Source organism: Meleagris gallopavo, chromosome 21, assembly GCF_000146605.3.
Source record: "Meleagris gallopavo isolate NT-WF06-2002-E0010 breed Aviagen turkey brand Nicholas breeding stock chromosome 21, Turkey_5.1, whole genome shotgun sequence".
NCBI lineage: Eukaryota > Metazoa > Chordata > Aves > Galliformes > Phasianidae > Meleagris > Meleagris gallopavo.
The window spans coordinates 1,708,480-1,732,068 of NC_015031.2; the positions used below are offsets into that span (position 1 = coordinate 1,708,480).

The following is a 23,589-nucleotide window of genomic DNA, read 5'->3' on the forward strand; positions in this document are numbered from 1 at the left end:
CCCCTCTCTCTCTCTCTCTCTCTCTCTCTGTATTTAAGCACTGACAGCGTTTTTTTTTCCTTTGGGCTGACAGCTCCGAGCAGCGCGCGCTGTTCGGGCAACTTTTGAGCTTCCACCTCCCGAAACACCACCGAACGCAGACCTCCAACATAGCGTTACGTTCCGGAGCTTTTCCCCTCCTCTACTTAAATAACGAGGGTGGTCCCAGCATACTCCATATCGAGACAGCTTTTCATCAGTTGCTCATCAGCATGCTAATTGCTGTATGACTAATTATGCCCTGAATTCCAGTTGATTTTCTTAATGAGACAGCTGGGTTAATTATGTAATCGTATGATTACATTAGCCCAGAGTGCCCCTGCTCAATGTGAGTGCTGTGATGTCAGCGTCCAGCCCAGTGTGCCCAGGGAGGGCAGCAGGCACTGCTCTGTCACTGAGGGCTGCCTTTGTGTCGGGTTTGGGTTTTATGAACAAAACTCTGTTTGGAATTGGTGTTGGTCACTGATAGATCAGCCTTGCCTCCTGGTTTGAGGCTGCAGGTGTGAGGCGCTGCCTCCATCCAGCTCATAATGTAAAGCAGCGTTTTATCAGGACCTGCCTTTAGGTTGCTTTGAAAACGGTGCTTTGTTTACATGCAGAAGCAGCAGCACCGATAATTTGTTCTCTTGCACTGTTTATGCAATGTTTTATTGTCCATAGCATGTGAATGGTCTGGAAGTGCTGCTGCTTTGCACCCTGTTTGTTTGATGGAGTGTATTAACTGCTATACAGCGTTGCCCTTTTTGTTTGCTCCCATTTTCATTAGCTGGGCCACGTCCACTCAGCTCCTCTAGACTGCTCAGTGAGGTCTTTGGGGAAGAGAAAGCAGCAGCGTTGCTGTGGTAGTGTGGGGAAACCTCATAGAGGCACAGAATCGTTACAGTTGGAAGGGGCCCTTAAAGGCCACCAGGTCCAGCACCCCTGTTGTGAGCAGGGACACCCACAGCTCATCAGGGATCAGGTCTGGGTGTGTGGGGCTCTGTATGCACACACGGTGCAGGGGGCATCTCTGAGGGGTAGGGTGCAACAAGTTGCTTAGGAGAGCAGAACAGAGCAGGAAAAGATAGAAATGTGCGCAGAACTCAGTATAAAAACAGACATCTCCATTTATTGCTGGGCAGTAACAATCGCACTCTGGGCTTTAAGTTGTAGATGAGCTGATTCTTCTTGTCTTTTTTCTCATTTCTTATTTATCTCGTGCCATGCAGAGATCCTGGACTTCTGCAAGCCAGATAAGAGCCAAACAAGGAGAATAATTTGCAATGAGTTTTCTACATTTAAGTGTTAATTGAGATGATTTTTCTCTTTTAGCAGTTACAGAAAAGGCATGTCTTTGTTGCTGCCTATAAGCTAGTGGCATTTGATTCGTCTGAAACATGTGTGCCTGTTGTTTGTGTAATGAATCGAAAGTTTTGGTCCATTGCTTGTTTAAAAATTCAGTGACCTCCTGTTAAATGACATGAAACACACTTTGTAAGCCTGGTTAATATACAAAGGTATGCTTTTTCATGCATGCATACATTGGGAAAAGCGGAGTATTTTTATTTATTTTTAAATCCACTCCACTCAAGTAGGGTTTACGCTTCTTTCGTATTAATTAGTTCATAAATACTTCAGAAATCATGGCCTTTTAGGTGTGTTTTTTTTTTTTAATTAAAGAGCACGTTAAGGCTTGTCGTGAGAACTGAATTATTTGTGTCTCTGGTCACAGTGTCTTGGTCATCTTATTGCCATGCAGTGATAAAAATTAAGGCTAAGAGGTGCTCATGCCGTGTCCTTCGCATTATTTAGTGGCTGCAGGCCATCAGTCCTTCAAATGGGCTCTGGTAAAGTTTGAAGTTTAATGCACAGAGACTGTTCTTACATTTTGTTTGTTCTGCCACTGTTTTGCTACTTGAACATTAACCTTTAATAGAGCTAAATTAAATATACATGTCCTGATGAATAATTATGAGATCGTGAGCATTTTCATTTTGTGCATAAAGCTGCTCAGGGACCTCAGATTTGACTAAAGGTTTGTCATTATTCACTTCATAATGCCCATGTTATTTTGGTCTGATTTGGAAGTAAAAAGCCACGTGCATTTGGAGCAAGATGCATCTGTGGCGTCTGGTCTTCTTACAGTGGGGGTAAAATCGCACTCACAGTTTTGTAAAGTTCACTTTCTTTCCTTCTAGCATTTTAATGCTATTCTGTAGGAATTCCATAAGCAGTGCTCAGATCCCTGCTGCCCAGGCTTGGCTCTGCAGCACGGTGCTGACAAGCATTTGGTCCCACAAAGGGTCGCAGACCTCCGTGGGAGAAGGGCATGTTGTGACAGCCTGCGCCTTAATGGGGCCGCACAGCAATGCTGCAGGGACTGTAACTCGTGCTACTGCTGTGACTTAAACTTGGTGTGTAATTCCTTACCTGTTTCCCCCCCGTCTCTGCCGCAATAACATTTTAAGTTTGATTTATTATAAATATTTTAATGCAGATAATAATAACGAAAAGTATTTGGCCTAAAAAGCATAAATGAAAAAGCGATGTAGTCATAAACTATGTATGTACAGAGAACAGATGACAAGCAACCTAGATTTTGTATTATGAACGGGGTAATGCCATGAGCTGTTGAAGAACTGAAGTAACAAAATGCAGCAGACTGCTACTTACAATGTCTCTGAGCTCAACATAACCCAGTACTATTCTTTTATAAACTATGAAACAATGCTGGCATATTGAAAAAACACACAGGCTCATGCTTAATGTGTTAACAGAGGTACAATAGACTTATTATGTGTTTCCAGAGACTGAGGGTGGTCTGAAAAATTAATGACTGTGGTGGTTGAAAATTAAGTGAACTCCCTAACATATACTGTTGTTGATCCGCTGAGTTTGGTGTTTAGCATTCCTCGACAGGAGACTAAATCTTTGCAGCCATTCCACAAGAGATGCTGGCGCCCATAAGAGAAATGTATTCAATAATCTTTTATAAGTCCGCTGGACTCCAGCGTTTTCCTATCCTGATGGGGAAGAAATCCCAGAATAAATGACACGTGTACGTGTCAGGTGTGTCCTCGGGAAGGGAACCGGCATCGGAGAATTAACGTTACAAGAACTTATAAAATAATTTCTAATGTTTATTCGATTAGAAGTATAAGAAAAATGGGGAACGCAGGTCACAAAATCCAAGATTTATGGTATTAAATTCACACAATTATTATTGATCTGTCGCTCTGAGAAAATACAGCTTACATCTCTCTAATCGAATAACCTTTTAGTGCTCAGCTGTGCAGGAGGGCAGAATTTTCCTCAGAAATTCAGTCCTGCAAAAGTGAAGGTATTTAAGGGACACCAGCTGTCCGTGGATGGTATTGTCTGGATTGCTTTTCTCCTTCAAACTTTTCATTTTGAAAAGAAAAATACATAACTTCAGGCTGTCACATGCCATTGCATTGTGGCTGTCTGCACCCAGGGCAGATTGCCCTGTGGGTAAATGCCCCAGTGAGGAAAGCATGCTCTAATCTAAAGGGTAGCCTAGGTGAAGTTAACTATCCTTTTTTTTTTTTAATTTATATAGGATATGAAGTGAGGAGCATACAGGAAAAGTAATTAAAACTTGTCACTGGATATCGATAAAGAAAAAAAAGAAAAAAGGCTACTTGTACCCTGAGCTGCTGGAGTTGCAGAAGTGTTACTGTTACCTTATGTTTTACTTTGCTGGTTTTTTTTTTTCAGATCCAGTTCCAGCTTTGGATTTAGGACAGCAGCTTCAGCTGAAGGTTCAACGTATGCACGATATTGAAACAGAGAACCAGAAACTTAGGGAAACTCTAGAGGAATACAACAAAGAATTTGCCGAGGTGAAAAATCAGGGTAGGTTGCACATGAATTCGTTTATCAGCTTTTAATGCATACTGACATTTGAAGACTGAGATTCAATTCAGTTTTATTTCTTACAGGCAGAGTTGACAGTAGCACTGAAATTCAGTAAAGAAAGTATAGTAGTGTATTGTTGCCACTTCTGCATTTGTGCGTTTGTGGCTTTGGATTACACTCTTTGGATTTCTTGAAAAGTTTCTGTAGCACCACATCAGAGAATGAGGCTATTACTGCATTGTAGCCTCCTCCAGCTCTGCCTGGAAGTGACTCCACCAGCTGAAGTTACATGCAGGCTGTGCTGCTGCTGACATCAAGCTGAACGGGCGCGTGGGTGCACGTAGAACACATATCTTATACAGCCATGCACAAAAAAAAGCCAACAACCCAGTATTTCATATATGGGTACAGACTTGTACAAATGGAAATTTTACTCTGTTTTTCCTCATGTGAATCTGCGTTATGCTGCTGGAGTACATTCAGCATGCATACTTTATGTTTACTGTACAAACTGTGCAAAGAACAGTGTGGAACAATGTAAACAAGCTAATTATGTTTAATTAAGTTTTCATGAGACTGGAGTAGATGGACATACATGAAAATCTCAATTAGATTTAAAGCCTTTTGTCTTTAGAAGTGTTCAAGTTTTCTTATATCTCAGAAGAACATGTTTCCTGCACCAGGAAACAAGTTTTGCTTGGTTGTATGCCTGCTTCCCTGTACGTAGGGCTTGTCATTTTCATATTCAGTACTATGTTCTGGATCATAGGTGAGGGTTTTTTCTACACATTTGGAGACATTGAAGCTTTCTTAGACTATGGAGCCATTGCACCCAAATGGTAACGTTTGAAAGCAACATTAGCAGCCAGGTTGGATTTATTGCATCTCATTTTCAGCAGAAGAAGCATCTGTACACCTACATGATATTAACATGGAAGGAATGGCCCTTGGGGAGGACAGGTCCCAGCCTGCAAAGGTTCAGGCTGCACTACAGAAGGTGTTACATGGGAACCATAATGCTGCCCACTGGCAGTCTTGCACTGGAAATGTACAATCATTGTAAGTCACTGTGCAGTTTTCATGAGGCTGTGCTTCCCATACATGCAGGCATGACATAGGGGTTCATCCCAGAAAGTGGAATAGATCTCAGATTCTGTTGTTGTTTGCAGCAGCTGTGCACACACTGGTCTTTTTGTTTCCCCTTGTGTGTGCTGACTTCCTTTCTGTGTTGCCACTCTGGTGTTTGTGCTGTGTTTGACGCCAGCGCAATAGTTTCACACTCTATTTCAAACAGGCATTAATAAGATATCCAGGGAAAAGCCTGTTGTTAGCTAAGGGTGCTTTGATCAGTTAATCTCTTTGTTTGGAGGGCTGTATACAAGCTGTACAATGCCTTTAAGAACTTCTTCCAAAACTGGTATAAATGGCAGTGGCTAACAAGCTTCAGCTGACCTGAACAGCAAAAGAGGCACTTCGTTTTTGGAACAGTGCAGAGGATTAGTCTGTGCCTAGAGGTAAAAACAGATTCTATCACAAAAGTAATACTTTTTTCCCATGTTTGTGCATTTTTTGCATTAATTTTAGTACTCTATTTCCTTTTAAAATAAGGCATTCTGAATGGATAAGACGCAACTCTAATAATTTCCTGGAGATTATTGAAATGGAAGCTGCTTATTGGATTCTGTGCTTGTTCAGATGCCTGAATACTTTTGCATGTTTATATGTGAAAATACTTGCAGCAAAGATATCTCCAGCACAAATAGTACATCCTTTGTATGTATGAATGAGCATCCTTTTGCATGTGTGAAGGAGCACCCTTTGCTTATTCAGGAGAGCAGAATTCATGTTTGCCAGATCTCAGAAGCATTTCTCTTTGCTCCTTAAAAAAAAACAAAACAAAACAAAAAAAAACAGCCATCACATCCCTTTCATGGCTTATTAATCAGTAATGAGACTCATCTGATTTTTGCATGGCAAGCACAATCCCACTCCTTCATTCAGAAGTAGTGGCTGTGCTGGCAGTCACTTCTCCACTCTCCCTCTGCTCTCGTGGTCTCTCTGGCCAGCTGCCTTGAGTGCAGTTCCCAGCCTGCAGACCTTATCGCCAGGTATCTGCTGTCTGCTGGGACAGTTCCCCAGTCAAGTCTGAAAGTGCAGGCTTTTAAAGGATTATGCTTGGTTTTGGTGGTATTATTGAGATATTTTTTCCCAAGTACTTAGGCTTTACTTTTCATAGCAGAGTTAGTCTTTCTGCCGTATTTCTGCAGAACCAGAAATGTTTTATATCCAAAGGTATTTCTCCCAAAGCATCGTTAATGGCAGCTGCTAATAAGCTGATGCCTTTAACCCGCCACATCTCTCTGTAAGTACACTGAAGTGTATTGCTAGCTGCAAGACTTCTGGCACTCTGATGCTTTTTCCAAATTCCATTATTGTTACAAAGCATACTCTGGTGAATGTCCTGCTTTTCTTCTCATGGCCCCTATAAGGATTAGGTCCTTTCCTGTGGGTGGGATCAGAGGGCTTTCACATAGGAATGGATGAGGGCACGCGTGACACTGTCCATCAGTGGCTCCATGGTGACTCTCCAGGTTTCTGCCTCATCTCTCATCCATCACCAGGCGCAGCAAATGCAAGGAAGCTCCGTCATCTGAGAGGAGGGTTTATTCAGATTCCCTGAAAGACTACAAGTGCACTCAGAGCTGTAACAGTTGGTGCTTGTGCATGAAGCCCATGAGGATGAGAAGGCAGTCTGAGTAACGGGAGTATGAAGGGCTCCAGAGTGTCTGTTGCATCTGATCTGTTGTTAGTACTGCAGTTAGATCTTAACTGCGGTGTTTGTCATCAGTTGTGAAGCAGGACAGAGCTGTACCTGAGATACGTGTTCAATTAGTGTTAGATTGCATCTGTGCATGAACCATAGTAAAACTGCCTCTTTTTACATGAGCACATGAGGTGAATTAACTGTCCTATGTACAAATGCATACTTAAACCCACACTGGGACTTTATTAATCTGTACTCAGCAGCGAGCTAATTCGAGACTAGTCAATAAGGTGATATTATATTTTAGAATTGATTTTTTTTTTTTAAGTCATGTTAGAGAAACCTCCTCTCTGCTTTCCAGCAAACTGCATTGATCCTTCTCAACATAAACACTTAAAGTTCAATTTAACATTTAGGGAGTAAAAGGTCTCTAAAGGGACTCATATCCATTGATTTTGTGTCAGAGTTGAAGAGCTAAAGTTTAAAACACACTGAGCCTACAGGGTAAAGAAAGCCTTGTGTTGTGGAGCCACGTGGAGCCATGTAAACTCATTCTTTCCCTATTGTTTTTCTGTAGAGGTTACAATAAAAGCACTTAAGGAGAAAATCCGAGAATATGAACAGACCCTGAAGAACCAAGCTGAGAACATAGCTCTGGAAAAAGAACAAAAATTACAAAATGATTTCGCAGAGAAGGAGAGGTGAGTGTGCATGTGTCCTCTGTAGGTGTTGTAGAAGAAGAGAGATGTATTTCTCTGTTTACTCCTCCCATCCAGGATCCTTTCTTTGGTGTGCTGAGACAGGTCATTTATTGAGAGATTCTGGTGATTTATGTGTTTGACACAGAATTATTTGATACTCAACTTTGCACAGAAAAACAATTGTGGAAGTGTAGGAGTGAAACAAGGACAGATTGTTGCTTGGCAGTAGCGTTGTGTGGAGGGGTGTCATGTTCAGAAGAGTGCAAACCTGCTTATATTCTTCACTGGCTGTGTTGTCCTTTGTGACACTAATCTTTCTCCATTAGCTTGCAGTGTAATTCACTCTGCTGTGCCCACTTGCTGTGTCAGAGTATCGTTGTGCTATTGGTACAACCCTGTGATATTTCAGATGGAGCACTGTGCCCAAGAGGCGTTCATTCGTGCTCATACGATCGTGAATAAGAAGGGGACTGTGTTCCTGAACTAGAACTACAAAGTAGCTTGCACATTCTGGTGTTAAAATTAACAAGTATTTCAGTTTTTACATTATTGCTTTTTTTAAAATTTATTTTAAACATCTTGGATGCATTTCTGATCTTCTCCAAATAGTAAGGAGTGTTTGAATCTTAGAGGTCAGTGGGCAGACAAATCTCTCTGTGTGAGACCAGGAGTCGTAAGGGAGTTCTTTCAAGCTGAGTTCCCTACCTTGAGAGTTTATTTCTCTCATGGAACAATAACATTGAGGCTAACATGTTCAGCTTAGCGTAGAAGCCCGTCAGTTTATGTGAGCTTTTTAGTTGGTACATGGATTGCTTAAATTCAGAGCTGAGTGGGAAGGATCTACCTTTGAACACAAGGCATTCTCTAGTCATCATTATCTGTGGTTACTCTCTGATAAGTAACATGTAAGCAATGTCTTCAGCAATTACAATTTAGAAATGCATAAATATAAAACAAAATGAGAGGTCTTAGAATGCAAAACAACAACAACAACAAAAAGAATGCATAGGGGAGATTTTGAGTTCTCCATGTGTGTCATTTGGGGTGAAGGGAGCTATTGTGAGTTTGTCACTACAAACAGTTACCAGTCTGGTCAGTAGTTTTGGAGAATAAAGGTACGTACCCTAGAGAGTGCAAGTCAGATGCTGGTATTTTTATAAGGCATTTCACAATTCCAAAATCTGCAGAATATCTTAAAAGCAGTGTCATAAAAATAACATCTTCTGGGAGATGCTGGACAGACTCTCTTCTAAAGATGAGTTTTCTAACTCCTTTCATTTAGCCGTTAGCAAAGGGTGTAGTGGCTGTGTGGAAGGATGATGCTAATGTGTATTGCTGACACACACCAGAAAATATTGCCTGTGGCCATAAGAAATGTGAGCATATTAAAGGTCTGATTATGTTATAGAGAAAATATCAATGTGAAATTTGTTTTGAAATATGTGGAGTTTTTTTGAAGTAGCTAAATAATATTACTGAAATTGGCAACTATTATAGCTGTGATGAAACAGCTGCCTCATCTATCCAGTATATCACTTATGGCAAGAAATTTCTTCATTATGACAGTAAAATGGAAATGTATCATTCTCCTTGTACTAACTTTGTACAACAGAGGGTGCTTGGTGACAATTTTCTTAATGTGTGTGACATTTCCAAAACAAATTATGCTCAAGAAAACCTTCCTCTGAAGTTGTCATTTATATAGCAGTCAACTCTTGTATAATGTTCACAGCTTATGTTATGAGGTGGCTACACTGCTAAAATTTTAATAAGTGGGACTGCAAAGTATGAACAGTACTGCAATGTGACATGATTTATGGGTCCCACTGAAGCACCTTGTAGTCTGTGTGGTGTTGTCAGTTGTCTGGTTACGGTGGAGACAGTTAATCACTTCATCTTCCAAATTTGCAAAATACAAGTAAGTTGTTTAACATGATTGCATGCTCTGTTCTCACCTCTTCTTTTCCGTTTACAGAAAATTGCAGGAGACACAGATGTCGACAGCCTCGAAGCTGGAAGAAGCCGAACACAAAGTTCAAGCTTTGCAAACAGGTTTGGCATCACTGTTCTGATCTATACCAATGCTCAGGCTGCAGGTGAGAGGACAGAGATCCTCCACTGAGTCAGGACTGTGTGTGAACCAGCAGAGCTCGAATGTGCTTTGTGAATCAGAGCTTCGCTGGGGCTTCACACCTTAAATGAACACTTGGGTTGCAGGCAGTCTATTGATGAATAGAGTGGGCACGGCCAAGCACAAAGCTCATACAGCTTTAGAACATCACAGCAATGAAAACAGGCCATGGAACTTTTCATCCACGTTGTGTTTTGCTCTGGTTTTACACATTTCTGATCTATGATAAGTATTTATAGTGGGCCGGGTTCAGTATGAGCCCAGTATCTCCTAGTGTGTCTTGCCTCTTCTGTGACTTGCCATCAAATTTCTGTCCATCTCTGCACTCTTACATATTCCAAGACAGGATGCGTTTGTTTTTGTTTCTTTCGAGAACACAAGAAATTTTCTTGCCTGAATTATTGCAGTAAATATTTCAAATGAATAAGCAGTTTAGCTAGCTAAATAAGAAATGAGTAATGTTTAGCTTTGTTAAGCAGAATGGAAACTGGAAATTTTTATAATGTTGAAGTAATACCAGAAGAAAACAAAAAACAAAAAGATAAATTTCTGCTAAGTCGTAATGATTTGCCTAGGTAAGAAGATAGAGCAAAGGATTTTTCATCAGGAGATACAGAGCTTTATTTATGGCTGAATTAAAAGAATGGAGTAGTCTTCTTGCTTTTCGCTGTTGTTACAGCAGTGTAATGCTTCATGTTTTTGCCTTTTAGCCCTGGAAAAAACCAGAACAGAACTGTTTGATCTGAAAACAAAATACGATGAAGAAACTACTGCAAAGTAAGAATTCACTGCTTTCCTCCTATTTCTTCCTTCAGGGTATCGTTGCTTTTTTTATTTTGTATCTGCCTATTGGAAATGGATGAGATGGGGGAGGTTCAGGAGTCCACTTTTTTTTTTTAAAACACTGTCATAATGTGGTCTCCTGTAGAGAGTTTATTAATTCTCATGTTTTTCTACCCAACAATACACTTTGCCTGGGCCACATGCTGCTGCGTTCCTGATTTAATTCTCAGGTGCTGCATCTGCTGTGCATCTTTTATTCCATGTCTCATATTTTATTTAGAAATTGGCCACTTTCAGAATTAAAATATTTTCTGTGATTCTGCAGTCTTGCTGGGAGGAATGGGTTTACCTCTGGATATCCACTGCATTGATAAGCACCCTGATTCTTTCTGGTTGTGAAGTAGCAGTCATCTTTCTCCCAAATCCACCCCAAACTATACAGAATGACATTTTTGGCCAATTGTTGCTTTATTCAAGCAGAACACAGAGGTAATCTCAAATATATATATATATATATCCTTGTCTTTGTAATGGCTACTGTACTCAATTATCCCTTGGTTTTATTAACATTCAGTTCCAGAGACAAAAGACAGAAAACAGATAAACAGATTTCTGCTGTTTTTTCTTTTCACTCTTTGTATTTATGCAAATGTTGTGATGAGAAGGAAATCTCATGAACAGTAGCAGTCTCAGAATTAAGCCCAAACAGTGCTTCCTTCTTCTGGAAATGAGATGGGAAAGCAAGGGGTGCCCTCTGTAAGAGCAAGATGTGGAAGATGAGGCCACATCCTTTGCCAGCTACATGTGTCACACCCAGGGCATCACTGCCTCCTCCTTTTCCAAGTAGGAGGGTGGTGGGTGAATAGACAGGAAAACCCTTCCTCCCAGCTGAGCCACCTGTTGTGGTACAGAAGAGAATGGAAGCAGAAGGCTGTTGGCAGTCTCCGTGCTTTGGGGAGAGAGACTTCAGTGCAGGCTTGGTGGGAAGAGTGCCATGGCTTTGTTTTGGCTTATAAGGAAGTGGCTTTCTGGTATGGCACATGGCAGAATCAGGTTTTTCAAGGCCACTTAAACTCACAAGAAGTTTAATTTCTTAGTGTGTGGTTCTGTGAGCACAGAGGATCCAGTTCCCCTCTGAAGAACATGGGGAGCTTGTAGCTTACAAAATTCTGTCCATAGCGGTTAAGAATCAGCGTCTGGGGTTGAAATACCTTTTACATCATTAACAGTAATCTTCAAAGTAAATTCTGGCTGTACCCTGTAACTCCAGTCCCCTTTGAGGTCTGCATAAGGTGATCGAATGTATTCTTTTCCCTCGTTGATTTCATCCTTCTTTAAGAGATGCATACTAATGATGTTTCTGATGGAGCCTTAAATTACTGCAAATTGCCTTTATTTCCCTTTCTGCTCATAACTGATGCTTGACAGCTCTGTTGCTGGGATTTTGCCTTGCAGTCATTGCTGCAGGAACAGGCATCAGGGCTCAGTGGTTGTAGGCTCTGAACCTTTTAACCCCTCACTCTTTTTCAGTTCTTACTTGCAGTGTTTGCATTGGATTTTAATACAGTTTCCCTTAGTAGCATGATTTATATCACACTATGCAAAAGATGTACTCTAAACAGTTTGCTTGCACTTCTAATGTATTTCATTTTCTTGGGAAGATTCACACAGATGTTTTCTTATGATCTTGAGTACAATTCTTACCTAACACACAGCGAATTACATCACATTAGTCGGATCTGCAGCTGCAAGAAGTTTTATTGTGATCTGTATCAGAACAATGATGAAGACTGGGTCTGTAATGTAGATATCACAGAGCTGAATCCTGAAGCAGGCATTAGGCATGTACGTTATCTCCTAAACTAATACACTGTGAAAACAAACTTGTAGACTGTAATAACAGCAGAAATATTTTATCATTGTTTTGGATATTTATGGCAGAAATAGTGCTTGCATAATAGCAGTCATCCGTGGTGTTTGCAGCCCAAATTCTGCAATATGGAAATCTAGAAAGCCATGAAAAGGGAACTGAATGTAGACAGTGAGATTGAGTCATCTATTTTAATTGTAAAAGCTGGGAGAAAAGTTGAAAAAACACCAATAAAAATGGTGAAAGACAGTTTGATTCTTCTCTGAAAAGAAACCCTCTTTTGATCTAAGTCTAAAAAGCTACTTGTATTGCCAATTTTAATTTTGTGTTTTAAAAACATGTGATTTTTATCTTAGGCCAGAATTGTTAGTTTTACAGACACTTATTTGATGCAGATGAATTGGAATGCCTTCAGGAAAAAAAAGATAATTGTCAATTTTTTGAAGCTAAAAGTACTTTGAAGATTGTCAGTTTTGGAGTAAATCTGTCTTTTAACTGTTTGTAACTGTGAAAAGCTTTCAAAAAAGAAAAGAAAAGAAAAGTCTTCAGTATCAGCATGAAGGAGTCTGGATTTTATCCTAGTGACTGGTGGTTGTGATCTCCAAGTTGGAAGTCACTGTGTCAGCTTGTTTGTTTATCTTGTGCCGGTGGTTTCAGAATGTCCCGGTTCAAAGCGCTGTGTGCAGAGGGAGGTGCGGAGTAACTGAGCTCGGTGCTGGCAGGGCATCTTCAACTGAGATTGGCTTCTGGACTTCAAATCTTCAGTGAAATGAGCTCCTTTCGTTGGGATTTACAGAAATCAGCCTTCCCTTTGGCGGAAGCCGGGCGCTGCGTTGCACAGATAGCCCACGTGCAGGGTGCTGAAGGTGTTAATGGCAGAAAGAAGTTCGTTATGTGCAGTCATTGCAGTCTGTCAGCTGGAACATCAGACGCTGAATTTGACAAGATGGCAGCAGAAAAGTTTTCCATGTGTAGGCTTGAAGTAAAATGTAATTAGCCTTTATGTGCAGAACAAGGATCCATTGATGAATACAGCTGGTCTTTGTTTTCTTCTGTCATTGAGTGTGGGAGGTAAAAGTGTTCTTCTTCATGTTTATTAATACAAGATTCCTTAGACAAATGGCAAGCACAGTTTAATATTTGTTGGAACACAGAGGGGTTTGCCAAAACAGTTGTTGTGTAAGAGGATTTCAAGGTTTTCAGATTATAATCATCTCTGGGTTAAATAAATGAATGATTACTCTGCCTTTTTCAATTAAAGAGGCACATCCTCTCTCAAGGCCTGATACTGATTTTGTTTGCTGTCCCACACATTTCTATCAGCAAACCTGGTTTTAACAGACGCTAATGAGTTTGATCTGGAGATTCTACCAGAGCAGGAACTGAATAGCAAACTCAGGCTCAAGTTTTAGGAAAATTAAGTAGTTCTTCCCCCAATACAACAGACGTGATTTTCTTTACCCTCCATAGAAAAAATAAAGTTCTCGTGTGCATTTCCTTGGATTTCTGAGGACAAACTGTGCTCCTTGCTAACAAGCTCTTTCACTTCTGTTTCTCTGCAGAGTCCTAACAAGTATGTATGTTCCCAGCTGAGCTGCTGATCCTCCGAGCTGGAATGGTCCAATTCCAGTTCTAAATAAATTCCAGAGCCACCTCTTTGTTCCTGCCCCTCCTCTCCCCAGTGTAAATGAATTCTAATTGGAAAAGGATCTTCAGTTGTAGCACATGCAGTAGGCTTGTTACATTACTGTTAACATGTGGGTTGAGGCTCCCTGCCTTTGATGAAAGAAAATATCAAATTTCACAGAAATGCTACATTTTCACCAGTAAATGTTAAATAGTCTTGTGAGGGCTTTAGGTACTGCACCTGATCGTGCAATAAAAAGCCTTAGAAAACAACACGGAGCAGAAAATGTTGAGGTTGTGGTTGTCAGTCGAGGCAGCTTTGCCACTGCTTTCATTCCTCTGTGATTTTCTGGGAGATTTCAACTTTTTGATCTTTTGAAAGTGGTGCGTGCACAGAAAATGAAATGCAGGAAAAATGTTGTATTTACTAGAGGATTTATCCTAAAGTGATTACTTTTAATAACCTATAGAAAAGCATGTTGTCTTCCAATATATGAAGCAGGAAACTGTTTTCCATTTATAGATTAGGCTGATTATTATTTTTTTTGCAGTGTAGTAAAGGATGACACAGAGGGGTGTATTTGTGCAGCGTCATTAAGATTGAACACCGGTGCAATATTGCAAATTGCCTGCACCACATAGAAGATCCAGCTGACTGGTTTTAATCCTGGACTACACTTTAATGAAAACGAAATCAGGAAATGATGAGAGTGCAGCTGATGAAAATGTGGTCTGTGAGCTGGCAGTCCCTGCTTTACAATACGGGAAAGATGTTTGATGTTTTAAGGCCTGGCTCTGTGAACGTGGCTCACAACATTTCAGTGTTTATATTTAATATGACTTTTCTTGTGGTGGTCACACACCTCATGCAGTGACGTTGGGGCAGTGGGGTGGGAATTTATCTCACAGAGGCCATCTCTGCCCTAAGGAGCTTACAGCGTAATATCACGACAGCCCCAAATAAGTTAATGAGACAAATGGGTGGAAGCTAAGGAGCAGGAGGACAAAGTAGTGCCTGTTTTCATCCATGTATCCTGCTTGAAAATAAATAAATCCTCGAGTAATCTGCACAAAGTCAGAGCTGGGTGACAGATGGGGACTGCTGAGCAGGGAGGCAGGTGATGCTGCAGCGCGGGCAGGAGGGCTGCAGTGAGGCAAACGTCTCCTCCTGTTACCTGCATGTGAGTGCAGGGTGCGTGAGTCACCGTGCTGGGGACAGGAAGAGGGGCTTGGGGTGATATTTCACTGCCAAAATGCAGTGACAGAAGGACGCAGTTGTGTTTGGTGGCTGCTGGGGGTGAAGGGCACTCCTGCTCGATGTACAGCAGACCTGTTCCTTGGGTGTAGAATTAAGTTCTAAATAGGTGGCTTTGTGCGTGAGGGAGTATTGGGTTGGGCTCTGAGACAGGAGCAGCAGTTTTAATCGTGAGAATTGTTTCTGCCTAAAGTTACATGGCGGAATTAGAGTTCAAGTATTCATGTGAAGTCTTCTATTACTCTGGGGCAAGTCTCAGTTAACTCTGACTGCAGGGGAGTAATTCCCAATATATCCTGAGAATTGAATCTGGCCTATGAATTATTTACTTTAATTTTTTTAAACCTTTCTTGTTTAAGTACCAGATCGTACCAATATATCACATTCCAAATGTTTGTAGTCTTCTATTTTGACGGTGCTCAGGGTCAAACTGAATAAAAAATAAAGTTGTGCTCCCTCCAGCATTACATAATTACCGTGATAGATGTCCTCAAATGCTGCTTCCCCCATTGAGCCTGAAATACTGTAGTTAGGGTGGTTGTGTTGTACATGACATGAAATACCTTCTCTTTGCTGTGCCTTTAAGGTCTTAAAGTTTCCTATTTCCTGTTCTTTTGATGAGTCATTAACTTCTAATGCTCGTCTCTGGAATTATTGCTGTACTTAAAGTGATTTCCCTAAAAACAGGAGATGGAGAACTTCACAGGCCGTGTGTCTTACAGCCTTTTCTCTTTAAATTCTTTATAGTCATATTGCTGTCAATGAAACCCAGGAGTAGTGATAGCAGGGAGATGAAAATGCGAGGAAGACGTTAAAGAGAACTAATTTAAAAATAAAGGAAGAAAAATCGAACGTCTTGGATCTTACAGAAAGCTCTGCGTGCATTTTATAAGTTGAGATTTTTATTAAAGGTTTTAATTGTACCTTATGCACAATCACCATCCAGCGTTAATATGAAGTGGTTTGGTGAGAATACTTCTGAGATCTGCACAGTTTCACAGAATCATAGAATCACAGAATCACCAAGGTTGTTTCTTGGTGTAAAGCTCTGTGTGAAACAGGACTGGAAAGCTCTTCTGTAAACCAGTCTTTTTTTTTTTATTATTTGTCAGGTTTTTTTTGGGGGGGGAAGGGGTTTGATCAAATTTTGATTTCAGCCTACAGTCAAACCATAAAATCTCAACACTGTTTGCTGTGAGGACTGAATTACAGCATTGCCATCAGACACTTAGAAACCTTTGTGAAAGGCTCGCTTTGAAACGTTGCTGTTAGCCTCTACTTTTGGTAGAGAGACTGAGGCAAGAGGAACAAGCACGATGCTCGGAGCGAGCAAGTCTGCTCTTGGCTGGGATCAAGAAATACACGGACGTCAGGGACGTAAACCACAAGCTGGCAAAGGAGGATTTTCTTCTTGTTTTTAAGTTTGCGTTTTTGAGAACTCCATAGAAATGGAGCGTGTAGTTTGTAGGACTTAGTGCTGTAGCTGGACTGCGTTGTCTCTTGCTAGGCTTGTAATTAGTTAATGTAACTTTCTGACAGCACAGAAGTGCCCTAGGTCCACACAAGGTTTTTATTCGTTTGTTTTTTAACCTCGAGTGAGACTGTTCAGTTCCCTTTTCTAGTGTAGCCTAAAAGCTGGTGTTATTTAACAGCCCAAAGTAGAAAAAAATAGCCTTGGGGTATTCCAGCATATTCTAGTCATCACCCAGTTCTGTTATCTATAACCTTGGGTTGACACAAGATCCTTAGCTGGAAGACTTTAAATGAATATGGAGCATTGCTGCAGAGGGTCTCACAGCACTGTGCTTGTGTGCTGGGTGCTCAGCTGTGTCCTGGGCCTGCAATCCAATGGGTAAGGTTAGAGCTTCCTCAGTTCTTGGGTCTCCATGAGGCAGGCAGGCAGGGGCAGTGTCAGCCCTGTCCTGTCTGTCCTCACTTGCCCTTGCTGGGGCCAAATCTCCTCAGCATTTTGCGTTCTTCTGCTGAACAGAAGAGACCCCGAGCATCTTCCTGCCAGCAGGACCTGCATTCCCTGCAAGCCTGACAAAAGCAACAGCCTCGCTGAGCCAGGCAGTTACCACACAGGCCTTCCTCACTGCCATGTACTTCACCCTCTTCTCCCCATGCTCAGTAGATGGATTCCAGCTGCATTTCCCACTCCCACGCAACAACAAAGCGGGCGAGAAAACGAGTCACGTAGTGTAGTGCTGCCTCACGGAATGGAAAAAGATGGAGAGGAAACTTCGCAAGGGTCCAGCCATCAAAACAGTGTCCTGGATAACTCTCTCTTCTTTCTGCGTTTGTCATCTTTCCCTTTGGAAAGCCGTCTGTGCCCTGGGAGCTGCTGATCTGCTCTCTTATGTCCTGCCTCGTTCCAAATGAGCAGCTTCCATGGCTCTCCTTTGTTTTCATTTTCTTTTTTGTTTGAATTCCAAGAACAGGAACATGTTCATAGTTACTGTCAGCGACTGTGTCTGGCACAACCTTCATTAAAGTATCCATATGCTATTTCCTCATTAGACAGGTTTTTCAGCATCTCGTTAAATGTGCACATAAATGTGCCTTATCCCTTCCCTACCTTAAAAAGTTACTGTGACATTACAGCTATAAGCTACCTTACTACACAGACAAGGGCATTACTCTATCCACAGTTGCTTTAAAAGTATATTTTCAAACAGTTTTCACCATATTATCTGCTGTTGATTTTTCTTCAAGAAATGTTTAGATGTTGTACTAAGGAAAATGTTTTAGTGGGGAAATACTGGTGGTAGATGAATAGTTGGACTGAGTGATCTTAGACAACTTTTCCAACCTTTGTGATTCTATGCCGGTTCAGGTGTTCACATAGCTCAGGGTGAGTCCTGCAGCTGCCATCTCTGCCACCATTATTGGAGCTTTAAAGTTTCTGGCAAGGATTTCTTCTGCCCACCTGACGTAAATCTTTTATTTCCATTTTAACCCTTATCCTCAATGCCTGTGGCTGAAGCACAGCCTGGGGAGAAGCAGCTGTGTTGGACATCAGAGATGCTTGTCCCGTCTGATTCAGCCTCATCCTGGAGATAGCACTTAATGAGACCTCACTTATGTATCATCTGATCTCAGTTAAAAGACAAGAACACCATGTGAGATTGCAGTTTTGTATGCCCCAAAAAATATCTGGTATGATGAAAATAGATCTCAGTATCTGAAGGTTTTTAAAGTTATGTTTTAATGAATGTGATTGTAAAAATTCTGTCTCTGAGTAAGAAGTGATAATCCCAAACATGAGGAGCTGGGAGCCAAGACTGAGCACTAATTCAGGGATTTGGAAGACAAAGATGTTGGGCAGCTCGTGGAGCAGGAGGGATAAGGCAGTGTGGTGCAGGCACTGAAACCAAGAAAAACAATAGACAACATGCAGGCCTGTTAATAACTTCATTAGCATTCATGTAAAGCATTAAATAAACAAATGCATTTACAATCCTGTAAGCCTGATATTACTAACCCTCACCATTTATCTAGTGTGTTTCTGCAGGGGCAGATCATAGCAGAGGCTAATTAACTGCTTTCTGGCTCCAGCAGCCTCTCCTCCCATTCTTTTAGATGTTGGGAAATGGAGTCACATGGAATTTGGTCAGGCAGCGAAGGGCAATCAGTGCTGCAGCAAGAATCAAGACTAAGGAAGCAGCAGCTAGGAGGAAGGCCAGCTCCTTCCCTTTTTCCACTTCGATATACAACTTCTTGATGCTGCCTGAATGCTCGCTGATTGAATCTTGTGAGTTTTAAATGCCTGTTAGCAACAAATTTTGAACAAAAAGCAAATTTGACTGAAGTGCTGCCTTAGGGTTACTCATCTTTTGTAGCAGTCTTTCAGTGGCTTGTACTAGGTGGTCTCTGGTTACTTGTGATCACTGACTATAAAACCTGTCTTCATTCTTTCCCTTTAACTCACGAACTTGAAACTGAATGAGGGATTCTTTCCCACCTCAAAAGATTTTTATGCATTTATGGGGATTTGTAAGCTACTCTGGGCTTGATTTGGCTTGTCATTGATTCTCTCTGGACTGCATGAGCTAGATGGCAAACTACTGTCCTCCAGAGTGAACTCACAGGGGGGATCCACTCCAAACCAGGTTGAAGTCAGTTGGGTTTCCAGCTGTGCTAATGAGGGTGGGCCTAAGTTAGTTGTACACCTGTAACTGTTCCCCCCATGTGTGTGTGACAGTGTCCTTGCAGTGATACACAAGCTGTAGCCTTAAGTAGAAAGCAGTATTTATTTGTTTTACACAAAAGAAAGCATTCTAACAAAGAAATTAAAAACTAAAAAAAAAAACCTTGAAAAGTTTCTTAGAACTTTGGTTTCATCACCCCACCTGTAGTGTTCTTTTGTGCTCAGTTACTCAAAGTGAGTGATGCTCACATACATTTATCTGTGTAGCACCAGGGCAGTATTTGTTCATATTGCTCACCTTTAATTCAAAATTCAGCACTGGGAAGAGTGAATCTTTTTACTATGTTTGGTGCAGGGGAAGACTGTAAAACAGGTAGCTTTCTTTCCACGGTTCCTCAAGAAACTATTTACTGATGTTTCATTTCCTGTATATTTCTCCACTTAACTGTGCCTGTATTATTAACCTGACTGAATACAGTGGTTACATCAGAACCTGAGGAGCACATCTGCCTTTCATTAAAATGTAACACCCATCACTGTCATTGCCAAGCATGTCGTCTTACCAGCTGGGTTGCCATAAATTGCTGTGAAATGCATACAGCCTTAACCAGCAGTGAGGAGCACATAACTTAACCATGGAGTTGCTAACCATCTTAATAAATCTAAATTCACTCTTTGCTGGAGACACTTGAGGGAAAGTGGCAGCAGTTCTTCCAGCCCCATTATCCCACGTGGTCACAGTGATGCAAAAGGTGAGTAGAGCAGGTCTGTGGGGGGATGGCTCTGCCCTGCACTGTGCTGGGAACCTGTGTCTCGTGTAAAACAAACAAAAAAGTACTGCCTGGCAGCTGGGTTTGCAGCCAGAGTGCCCAGCATCCTTGTTCAGGGCCGTCATTAAAAGATTTCATGAAACAGCCTTAAAAATGAAAAGTTTCCTTTCTGAGAGAGAGAGAGAGAGATAATTGAACTCATTGATTTGTTTCACGGTTTGTTTGCCCTTTCATTCCCTTCCTGAGGTGCTGTTTGTTGAGGAATGTCTCCAATTGCCAGAAAGACAGTGGGGTGTCTAATATTTCCCCGGCAGCTCTCCTTTCAGCCAGAGCAGAGTACTGTGGCAGGCCTCCGATATGAATTTTTAATGCAGAACTTTATAACATAGCCCTTGCAGCACGGCTGCACTACTCTCTTGAGCTTTCAGATTTAATGCTCTGATGAACAGAGCACAGACTTGGGGCATTCGACAGCAGTCAGAATTAACCCCTATGTTTCCAACTGTTGTAGCAGTTAATTTCCCTGTAGATTAATACAGCCTTGGGTGGAAAGATTCCAGATACTTCTGCACTGGAAAAGTAACAGAATAACTTGGAATTTGACTCCAGAAATTATCTGTGATACATATTTTTAGCCTTTACTCTCTTCCTCTAACAGAAAGAATTTCTAAGGCTATTTACTTTCCCTCGGCTCAACAGTAATGCAGTCATTCTGTTTTGGGTATATGGGCGCTGTGCTGCCTGGTGTCTGATCTCTGATAAAGACCTGTGCTGGTATGCTGGATGCCCAGAAAGGGGAAGAAACTGAAATAGCTTTATAATGCATAGCTGTAGATTAATTTACTGTGGGAATGTTCTTCCAGATCGTTTTGTTGCAGTCCTGATAAACCTGAATAATTCTCATATTCATGCCACTGCACCCGCTGCTCATCAGCTTTTCTAAATCATTCCTTTACTTATTAAACAATACCCGTCCTGCTGTATTATCTGGGGGAATATTCCTCTCCAAATCCTTTAAAGTCTGTTTGCACAGTCTTTGGGGTGTTTGTAGACAGCTCTTTTGGCAGCAGATCATGTCACAGCCGGGCCTGGCCTTTCGGGGACCTTGGCAGGCTTTTGTTGAGAGAAGAACGCTGCATTTGTAGGTTTAACTTTAATAATGGAAAAGAAGTTTGATGTATTTAAATTGTGATAGAACTGGTGTAAGCCAGAGAGAATTGGATGGGACGCAGAACATGCAGAGGTGTTAATGGCATTTGGGAGAAAGGCTTAGGAAGGAGTTTGTGCTCTGGTGATGTTAAGCCATTTGCCTTAAGCCCTTGCGAATGAAACATGTGAGTTGCTCTCAACTGATATCACAGAAGTACATTTACACTTTTTAATCATAAATCAGCATCTCTGCTCTGGTGAGACATGTACATATTTATTTCAGATGAGGTCTTTTAAGCAGCTTGTCTTATTGATTACAGGCCCAAGATTGTCTTTACTTCCCCCGCTGTTATTACTGACTCATGAGATGAAGGTTTTCAAAGCCGTTGCTAAATGCAGAGAAATGCCATCACTTCGTTCAGTAGATCTAGGCATCTATTAACTTCTAGAAAAAAGCCTTGTATTTTGATACAAATTTCAAGACTTGGGAAAGGACACTGCTGTTCTGATTACTGTACTGGTAATTAGCTCCTACCTCGTATTTTTGTTGTGTCAAGTGAACTGCCGAAAACAAGCCTGATGACTCAGTTTTGCCATATGTAAAAAGGGCAGACGGGGTAAGGCAAGGCTTTATTAATGTGGATGATCTTTCAGTCCTTGGATGGCAAAGTGGAAGTGCTGTTCTGATGCTTGCATTGTAGCCTGCAAAAATAAATGTATATGAATAGAAGAAAGGAAATGCACTTGCTGACCATTCGTTTGAACAGTGCCATCCATCCATTAGGTCGTTCTGTGATGAATGGAAATATTTTTTTCTGAAGACCGCACCAAATGAAAAAGATTTTAGCTCACTTCAGGGGTGACTTTAAGCATAATAGCAATTTTTATTATTTTATCTGTGTGAGGCTTTAATGTGGGAGTCTGTTGCTTTTACTGAGTTGAAGTGGAAACGTTTATTTAATGAGTTGTAGCAAATTCTAATATGCATAGTGGTAAGGTTGAGGAGCATGACTCAGAGGAAGTAAAAAGATCAACAAATTCAGCGCCTTTAACTGTTCTAAAAGTTCCTTGCCACCATCCTTCCTACCTGGGGGAAGGGAACGAAGGCTGCAGAGGACAAGAGGCAAAGTGTCCCGTCCCAAATCCCGCGCTGCTGCTGCTGCCCAATGCTCACTCTCTTGACCTCAATTCAAGCAATAGGCAGAGGGGCTTCAGGAGCCTCTCAGCTTTCAGTGCTGCTCACTTTCTGTGGCTTTGAAGTTTGGGTGGCCCGGATGATCTTTTCCTGGTACTGACCCAAGATAAATCTTTGATTATTTTTTTTTAATTGCATGTGATCTGAGAAAATTGGCTGCTGTAAGTTATTCTTTTTAATTAAAGATTTTGAAGTTGAGATATGCAGGATCTGAATCAGGGGATACAGAATCTGTGCCTGGATTTCTTACACTGGAGAAGTGAGGATGATGGCTTCAACTGGGGGCTCAAAGCCAGAATTAATACAAGTTCTGCTTTTAAAAATGCACGTAAATCACTAGAATGGCTTATATTTTTAGGACAGAGATTGAAATAATTAAATTGCAGCCGAGTGCGTAGTGTTGGTGTCTTTGAAGATCACAGTAAGAAAGTATTCCTCAGTAATATACAGCAGCACTTTTAATAACTTCACAGACCCGGGTTGTTTCAGATTTGTGGAGCCAGTAGGGAAATGTGCATTAGCATTGCAGCTTGCCATCTGAGTGTGACAACAAACAGCTCCTGCTATGTGAATGCTAACAACTGACAAGGCATTGGCTGCAGCCATTTGCCAGTTTAATGGCTTAAGCAGCTTAGTTTTAATTAAACAGTGGCTTCTGTGTATGGTATCAGAGAAAATAATGTTCTGCTTGCAGCTCAGTTGTTTACTGTTGTCCCCAACTTGCTGAAGATACCAAGTTTCTCTGTGTTTGCCTTCAGCTTGTGCACCGTCTGCCATTTCGTTGCAAACTGTGCAACAAAGGGGTGTGGAGGAGCCCTGATGCATTGTTAATTGCTAACACAGCATCACCTTGGTGGCAGCAGTTCTCGTGCAGGCAGAGCTCCATGCAGGGGCTGCAGCTCTGGGTGCATTCCATCCCAGAAATGTGCAAACTGGGGATCCTTCATCCCTGTAGGGCAGCAGAGCTGTGTGGGAGATGGGAGCGCAGAGCTGGGGGCTTGTGATACGGAGATAAAATCCTTGCCTCCTGTCAGGAGGTGCACCTAACATGAATTGAATGCAGTAGAAGGAGGGCTGCTTGCTGTTGTTGTTGTTATAGCTAGAATTAATTTGAGATATATCACCAGGGAAAAAAAAGTCATGTCCTTTGAGCATCACTCCCTGGTACCTGGAAACAAGAAGGCAGCTCTGTGGGCTGGAGGTGATAACCCTGTCACTGTGCTAGGGGTCCAGACTGAGGCAGGTTGGTGGCGAGCAGCAGAGAAAGGTCGCATTGCCAGACACAGTTCTTTTTCTTA

General features: G+C 41.5%; 1 protein-coding gene across 1 annotated transcript in view; it reads left to right on the top strand.

Annotated features, from left to right (window-relative positions):
• Nucleotides 1–3,710: 3,710 nt before the first annotated feature.
• Nucleotides 3,711–23,589, top strand: part of CUX1 (cut like homeobox 1) — a 101,040-nt gene continuing 81,161 nt past the window's right edge. Inside the window, 4 exon segments of the mRNA XM_031556484.1 lie at nucleotides 3,711–3,894; nucleotides 7,239–7,362; nucleotides 9,338–9,414; nucleotides 10,204–10,270. Of these exon segments, the coding sequence (XP_031412344.1) occupies nucleotides 3,726–3,894; nucleotides 7,239–7,362; nucleotides 9,338–9,414; nucleotides 10,204–10,270 (437 nt within the window). The 5' untranslated portion in view covers nucleotides 3,711–3,725.